The 8,493-nt window shown below is 37.2% G+C and overlaps 2 protein-coding genes across 18 annotated transcripts in view; both read right to left on the bottom strand.

Annotated features, from left to right (window-relative positions):
- The window catches only part of LOC136850749 (cyclin N-terminal domain-containing protein 1-like), a 16,756-nt gene extending 15,915 nt beyond the window's left edge, over nt 1–841 (bottom strand). The window contains exon 1 of the mRNA XM_067124697.1: nt 451–841. Coding sequence (XP_066980798.1) covers nt 451–559 — 109 coding nt within the window. The 5' untranslated portion in view covers nt 560–841. The remainder of the gene's footprint in view (nt 1–450) is intronic.
- A 2,402-nt stretch (nt 842–3,243) lies between these two features.
- Esyt2 (extended synaptotagmin-like protein 2) overlaps nt 3,244–8,493 on the bottom strand; it is a 97,524-nt gene continuing 92,274 nt past the window's right edge. For all 17 annotated transcript variants that reach the window (XM_067124683.1, XM_067124666.1, XM_067124668.1 and 14 more), the window contains one exon: nt 3,244–5,633. In XM_067124683.1, the coding sequence (XP_066980784.1) occupies nt 5,547–5,633 (87 nt within the window). In that variant the 3' untranslated portion in view covers nt 3,244–5,546. The remainder of the gene's footprint in view (nt 5,634–8,493) is intronic.

The raw sequence follows: 8,493 nt of genomic DNA, 5'->3' as shown, positions 1-8,493 counted from the left end.
TTACCATCTTTTACTAATGTGTTAACGTTTAAGCCCATGGGGCTAGTGCTGAACATGTCGCTCTTGGGAGTGGTTTGAGTTACCGAAATTAAAACCAAATTTATTAGAATCCCATCCACTAATAAATGGAAAAAACTTAGGCCGATTTCACCAGGGACGACGAACAACTGAAACTGATGACAGAAGCCATAAAAAATGTAAAAACATGGCAAGTTAAAAAATAATTTACTAGCAGGGCATACGAATGAACACTTAAAATACAAATGGATGCGGTCTAGTAGGGTAAAAAAAGCCTTCGGCCTACAGGTATAGGCTCCATATTACCTAGGCCTACGCCTATACAGACTAGGCTACGCCTAGCTAAGATACACAGTCGTAGTCCTACACAAAACACCTAGGCCTATCCCTTGGATGTTCATCTCCAAACTCAATGATAGCCTAGTTACTTACCCAGTTCTTCTTCTGGCCATAATTCATTCGTTACAAACGGAATTAAAGGAGGATTTGGCGAATGCTTCCGCTTTTTGTTAAGCCTCCCATTACTCTGTGAATCAGCCATGGTTGCTTTCCGGTTCAATTACACTTCTTCCCGTCAAAGAATGGCGGCCATCGTTCAGTTAAGTGGATACCGAAGGTAGGGGTTACGGGCCTACCCAAGTTTTTTACATCTATAAATTTCGTTAAGTTTCACATATTTCATAAATTGAGAAAATATATATTTATATTTAAATTTGTAAAATTAAAATGACTGACTATAATACAAGAAAGGAAAATTTTCTATGACGGTAACGGCCTAACGGGAGTGCAGGAGCTTATGGTCCTAAAACTTGGGTTAATCTGCACCGGCGTGATGACTGATGACCGAGTATATCATGAAATTTGGGAAATTTCTTACATTCGGCGCTCAAGAAAGTGAAAAGAGGGAGGTAGAGTAGTAAGATAACAATATTACGAGATCCAGTAAATAAATGAGAATGTTAGAGAGGATGGAAACCAAAATGGAGAGGAAGCGGGAATGGAGGACAAGATAACGCATTTGTCAATGAAAACAACATACGTAGTGATGCAGCATTTCCATGTCACTCATATCTACATATCCCCGGGGCTGGATTAAGCTGGTGGGAGGCCTGGGGCCCATTTTGGTGGAAGGCCCCCTTTCCAACTCCTATTGCATACACTACAAACTATAGTCTATATATAAACTATTACAAACTATAGTCTATATACATACTATATTATTAAATTAAAATGTATTGTTTTTATTGGTGGGTGGACCCCTCTTGGTGAGTTGCCCGGGGCCCAGGCCCCTGGCAACCCCCCCCCTCTCCAGTTAATCCAGCCCTGCATTTCCCCTTTCGATGTCCATTTGCCTAGATGTTAAGGGCCGAGGTTCGCTGCTGGGACTTGTTTGGAAGGCAAGAGTCCTTAGACGTACAGAATGTTCTGTTATAGCGTTCTTTGTGGCCATTCAAAGATGTTCTCAAACGCACCCTTCCAGATTTGTTGCCAAACTTTTCAGGAATCTATGCTACATTGTGGCAATTCAAAGTAGTTCTCAAACGCACCCTTCCAGATTTGTTGCCAAACTTTTCAGGAATCTATTGGTGGGTGGCTCCCTCTTGGTGAGTTGCCCGGGGCCCAGGCCCCTGGCAACCAACCCCCCTTAATCCAGCCCTGCATATCCCCTTTCGATGTCCATTTGCCTAGATGTTGAGGGCCGAGGTTCTTTGTCTGCTGGGACTTGTTTGGAAGGCAAGAGTCCTTAGACGTACGGAATGTTCTGTTATAGCATTCTTTGAGGCCATTCAAAGATGTTCTCAAACGCACCCTTCCAGATTTGTTGCCAAACTTTTCAGGAATCTATTGGTGGGTGGCTCCCTCTTGGTGAGTTGCCCGGGTCCCAGGCCCCTGGCAACCAACCCCCCTTAATCCAGCCCTGCATATCCCCTTTCGATGTCCATTTGCCTAGATGTTAAGGGCCGAGGTTCTTTGTCTGCTGGGACTTGTTTGGAAGGCAAGAGTCCTTAGACGTACGGAATGTTCTGTTATAGCGTTCTTTGTGGCCATTCAAAGATGTTCTCAAACGCACCCTTTCAGATTTGTTGCCAAACTTTTCAGGAATCTATTGGTGGGTGGCTCCCTCTTGGTGAGTTGCCCGGGGCCCAGGCCCCTGGCAACCAACCACCCTTAATCCAGCCCTGCATATCCCCTTTCGATGTCCATTTGCCTAGATGTTAAGGGCCGAGGTTCTTTGTCTGCTGGGACTTGTTTGGAAGGCAAGAGTCCTTAGACGTACAGAATGTTCTGTTATAGCGTTCTTTGTGGCCATTCAAAGATGTTCTCAAACGCACCCTTCCAGAGTTGTTGCCAAACTTTTCAGGAATCTATGCTACATCGTGGCCATTCAAAGTAGTTCTCATACGCACCCTTCCAGATTTGTTGCCAAACTTTTCAGGAATCTATGCTACATTATAAATCACTGAGAAAATGTCTCGCCAGTACCTGACACTCAGCTCCCGAATTACTTTACTTACGATAGTTCACCATTACATCCTGCATTTATATCTCATTCTCTTTTTGATTTTGTATCTACTTTTCGCAAACCTCTCCCACCTCTTATTCAAATTAAGTCTGCTTAGTTAAGGGCAATATTGTCTCTTTCACAGATCCTGGTTGGAATTCGTTTAAACTGTCCACCGCTTTGGGGCAGTTTCTTCCAAACGAATTTCTCAAGAATATTTGTCTGTCAAGAGCATGCAAGGGTGATTATTGCACATTTTATATTGGATACTTTCCAGATCTCTCAGCAGCTGCTTCAGAGTTGCCCTTTGTCACTGCCATGAATAACAAAATGCATTAAATTCATATAACAAAAACTTAAATTATGTCCACTAGATCTTGATGAATAGGTTGAAGCAAATACATGTTTCGCAAGCATACTTGAGAAAAAAGGCACCGCAGCAAAATTGTCAGTCTCTATAAAGTTATTCAAGTTATTTTCTCAATTGTATTTTGTATATGAAAGGAATCACATATCCAGTTATTCACCCTCATTCCAATTAATTCAACAAATTTAAGTCAATAAATGTAAACTAAACTCTTCCTCTAGTACTAAAACTTGGTCTATTACCCCTTTGGATTCATTAAGTGTTTGTTAAGTATATGTCATTAAGCGTTTGTTAAGTATATGCCAATGTCGTTAGGCATATCAGGTAAGACAATGTTGGTTAATGAAAGGCTTGAGCATTTAGAAAGCTTCAATATTTATGATTACCATAACCAAATCATTTATCACAACTGAAATACTTGTATATATAATCTGAATGTCACTAGATCACTTAAAATAAACATACAACCGTGAACAAAAATATTTTCAAAATGTATCAAAATGAGATTTCTGTGAAAAATGTATAAAGGTTAATCAGATCTTAAGTACATTACTTGCAATACTAACAAAAAAAAAAAAAGAAAATATAAATTTTATTAGGAACTGGTGATTACTACATAAGCTCCTTTTAAAGCACCAAGCTGTTAACATAAAACAAGACACTGTTTTGATTAACATTTCCTCTAACAAACACTGTCCATTATTAAAAAGTTCTAAATTCTACTCTACCATCAACTCTTAACCAGTAATTACGATCAATGCAACACTTACAGTATTAAACATTAAGGCAATTATTTCTAGGAAAACTGGATGGTATCATAAAAATCATTATTCCAGCAGCCACTGCAAGTGCTTACTTGAGCTAAACTCCAAGCTCATCTAGCACCCATCCCCATTATGCAGTTATCACAGCTTTCTTCTGCTAATCTGGGATAATGATGTTTTATAGAGCCACTATTGTGATTACATGACAAAAATCCTAATTTCATAATTAAAAGGGCAGGCTGTCCTTCGATTAATTCCAAATATCAGATGAACAGAGGCACTGAACTGCACTTAAAAGTAAGATATATGGCATCCAAATATAATCTTCTAACAAACTGCCTATTTCAAATCAACAATTTTTTACAGATCATTAAATTTCATATATATACCTTAGGATCACAGGCTTTCAAGACTTTATTGATAACTACAGCAAAAAAGTGCAACAATAAATTTACGATCGCCAGCAAAAAATACACAAATATGCTGTATTTTTCCATAATTCATTTTTTAAAGCATCAAGTTTACAAAAACATACAGTGGCACACAAACATTGGCTATAAATACTGACTGAATTGCAGTATGAAGTCAATGATAATTAGACAATTTATTATGGCTGCCCTTGAGTTATCTTAAGCATATCTACCTCAAGAGAACATTAATGCTACCTGTTTCATATTGCCAAGTCAGGCAATTAAACTTCTCTATATTTGCAGCCAGAAAGTAATCTAAAATAAGATTTTTGTCAATTTCATTATGAACTCTTAAAAATAGTCCAAAGAGAACTTACAATGGCATACTTCAAAAACTGAAATTTTACCCTAAATAAACTACTGTTCAAAGTCCAAGGTTTCCCTCATGTAGCATTATTTAACATCATCTGTTATATCAAAAGTGTGAATATACTCACAATGCCAGACAAATCAACATTCAGTTCAATGCTACTTCATGGAAAATTACAAAACCTACAATGATACAAATAAATTTGTGCATAGCTCAACTGTGCTAAGATTTTGTGGCTAACCATTTACCTATTAAATAAAAATAACTACTAACTTGATGACACCTTGACAGGTATGAATTGTGCCTATAAAATTCTAATATATCTGCTAAGCTCAAAATAAGCTAAAAGAATCTTTCTGTAGTGTCAAAAGCATAATTAGCAAAAACAGCAACTACTGTATCTATTTGGGCTAATGAGTACAAGACTCAAAATTATTTCTACCCAAACACTGAATTCCTCCAAAATATATTTTTTGTCTACTTTCACACTGACAAAAGTACCATACGAGTTTTTCGAGAATGATTAATCTTAATCTTTATTTCCTCAGTATTTTTATTACATTAGGCTTACTAGTGTGCAGGTCAAGTGCATGTAAGTTTTAATCGAGCTTTTTGTTTCTATTTGGTAAATTGTGCGTCTCTGCCAATCCCCTCTCCTACAAATGATAATGGCTGACATTAGCTCTACCAAACACCAGCAGAGTAGCTTTCCTATTTAAAAGAATTCAACTGCACTACCAATAATCACCAAAATATATAAATTATCACAATGCAATAACCTAAAAATTATACCATACTCATGATAATCTCTAGTCAACATGCAAAGGCGTGTAACATTCCAAACCCTTACAAAAAATCCACACTATCAGAACTCCTCCATCTTCACAAATGACAAAACTAAATGAATAAATGAAGCATACAGTGATTATATGAAAATACTATTTATGCAGTCCACATCTTGATCTTATTCTTTGTTGGAGTCATCAATCTGAGGTGGACACTTACTATGAGACTTCTTTTTCTTTTTCTTATTCTTTGCTAGATTCATCAGCCTGGCACTACGGCGGAGACTTGCTCTGAAACTTCCAAAACGACCTAACACACTAAGCCTTCCTCACTCCTCTTCCTCATCCATTGCAGGTGCAAGATCGTACCACTGAGTTACTTTCTCAGCATCCAGAAGACCACAGTCCATGTGTATCTGCAAAAACAAAGATGTAATGCTTAAAATCAAGCCAGTTAAAATAAACCGATACAATTACAGACACCACCCTTCTTACAAACATTCAGAGATACAAAAACATGGGATCACAAATTAAATGTGTTCAGAGCACTCCCCTTTGCCAGCCATAAGTTAAATTTTGTTTTGCACACCTATTCTGTACATACAATAATGTGTGTACAGTGTATTGTATTTTGGGATGAAAAAATGTACAGTACTGTACTGATTTTATATCATATACTGTACTTAAATAGGCATGAAGACTACAGTAACCAACTTACAAACAATTCAACATACAAACAGCTATCCGGAACATAACTCATTTGTAAGTAGGATGGTGTCTGTATGTTTATTGAAGCTTATAAAAAAATCCAACAGAGTCCTTACCTGTTTTCTTAATGACACTAGAGTCCTTTCTTGTTTTCTTACTAAGACCATGACATCCTATTTAATTGTGCATCCCTCAAGACCAGTAACTAATTTTACTTCATTTCATCTCTATTCCTTTTCCAAAGAATTTTAAAACAAAAACTAATGATGTGGGAATCTCAGCTAAAGGTAACCTATTCCTTACAAGGGATAAACACTGCAGAATTTTCCTGGTTTGTACTAGTGGAGGTGTATTTAACTTCCGCTTACCTTTCCCTAACTATATTTTTTATAAGTTTACCAAACATTCACCACAGAATTTAATCACTGTTGGAACAGAGCGAGCAACTCGAGTGAAATAAGCCAAATATCTCGGACACAAATCACAGCAACAGGCCTCTTAACAGATTTGAGAACCCGCAAAATTTGCAAACCATAAACATTCCATCTGACAACAGAAGAACAATTGCTTGTAATGATTCATAAAATTCAGTTTAACCACATAAACAAGTTGAAACACTCAACTTTCAACTTTCACATGGTTGACATCTTAAATCCCTCAAGATACATTCGTAAAGAACTGATAAACTAAACCACTCACCGCTGCCATTTACCAAGTCAGGGTTGCTACCAAGAAAAATTTCATACTGCTGAGCAAAGAAACTGGATAAGCAAAATTAATGAACCTTCTGTTTGACAAAAATTGTCAAGGCTGATTTCAGTTTTCACTATGAACAAAACTTGGTAATACTGCCGCAATATTATTTCTATCATGCTGCTCAAGCCTCAAATTCAGGTATGAAGACTGATTGAAGTTATCAAAAATAGTGTTCCAGTATTCAAAAGTCATCCTTTTGACAAAAGTACTTTTGCTTGCAGTTGTACATTAAACACACACACACCCGCGATGTGGTGCCTCTGTTCTTAGGGTTTTGAGTACTGGTTCCAGCTTATGGTTTGACAAATTCATAAAATTAGTTTTTTTTTTTATTTCAGCATTTCTGATTAATATAACATCTTGTTCTTTATACCTCTATGGTTTTAAGATGGTGGTGTGATCTCATCTGACAACTTTCTTGCATCTTGCAAATAGTTTTGGACTTGCTGATATGTTTTCTATGTGCAGACTTATTTTTCTATGTGTGATAGCAAAGCGTTGATAAGCGATTGCTTGTTTTGTTACTTTACTATTATTGACTCCCCTATTTTCTTTAATGTGTTCAGGAATGTCAAATTCTTCAGTTTTTCTACTGTCTTTTATATTTTAAATTGGACCTTCAGTTCTAATTTTTGCACTCTTGATGGGTAAGGAAACTAGGTCTTTTAGTATTCAATATTGTGTTTTACATATAAAATGGGCCATCCCTTGGATTTAGCACAGAGGCCTTAATGCCAGTCAATACATTTCAAGGTACATATGTATGTCAAAAGCAAGACAAGGTGTTTTTGTATCCTATTTTCATTTCGTTGCAAAGTCAACAGAGTCACTGTATCATATTTTGCTGTATGCCTATAATTATGCGGGAGTATCAAATTGGAGAGGTTTGGTTGACTATTTTAAATTGATATTTGTCTATTAAAATTAATTTCCATTCATTTTTGTCTTGAGGAAATTCCCTGCATTTGGTCTTCACAGTGGGCTACTGCTACAGCATGCCTTGAGCGACACATTGATCCCCACATGCACTACATTTACTCTTCCATCCTTTTCTTTTCTTTTTGGTAACTTCCCACCTAGCTATCAAACTAATTTCGACATTACCTTGCCCAATTTTTAATTCCTAAGAGCAAATCCTTATGTGTGCCATGGCAAGACTGAAAACCATAAAGCATTCCCACTTTTGAGGTTGCATCATCATGTAAGGCATTTTCTTTTCAAAATGATGACTGAATCCATAGCCATAGGAATAAGACAGCAATGACAGGAATATGGGGATGGAGTATTGATCTGATTAATGTCCCTCTCACTGTATTAACCACAGACCTACTACCTTTCAACTAATATAAACTAGTGGTCCAGGTTCAGCAGGATGGTATGATTACTATGACAGTACTTTCTTGTGAAAAGCCTTGACTCTTAATCTTCACTTACGGTTCCATACATTTTAATGGAACGAACCTGAGTAAGATCTCAAAATCTTTGGCCTCTGACCACAAGATCATCTCTACTACAAGACACTATAGAGGTTGACTGTTCCTCTTTTATTCTTTCAGTAAGCTATTGTCATCAAACTATTTGTTATAATTCTGACAACTTCTAATGATGGAACAACCACTTGGGAGCCTGCACCATATTAGGATAAGAAGATGCACTCCCAAACCATGATTGAATGTATCCATGAACAAGCCCAAACCATGACTGAATGCATCCATGAACAAGACTTTCAGGGGGTAAGGGACCAGATGAACTCCTACTGACATGTGACTGATTTTGCCCTTACTGAAGGAATGCAAGATAACTGAAGGCTCA

Source organism: Macrobrachium rosenbergii, chromosome 22 (assembly GCF_040412425.1).
Source record: "Macrobrachium rosenbergii isolate ZJJX-2024 chromosome 22, ASM4041242v1, whole genome shotgun sequence".
NCBI lineage: Eukaryota > Metazoa > Arthropoda > Malacostraca > Decapoda > Palaemonidae > Macrobrachium > Macrobrachium rosenbergii.
Note: the sequence above shows the minus strand (reverse complement) of the source record. Positions and strands in the feature narration are given on the sequence as shown.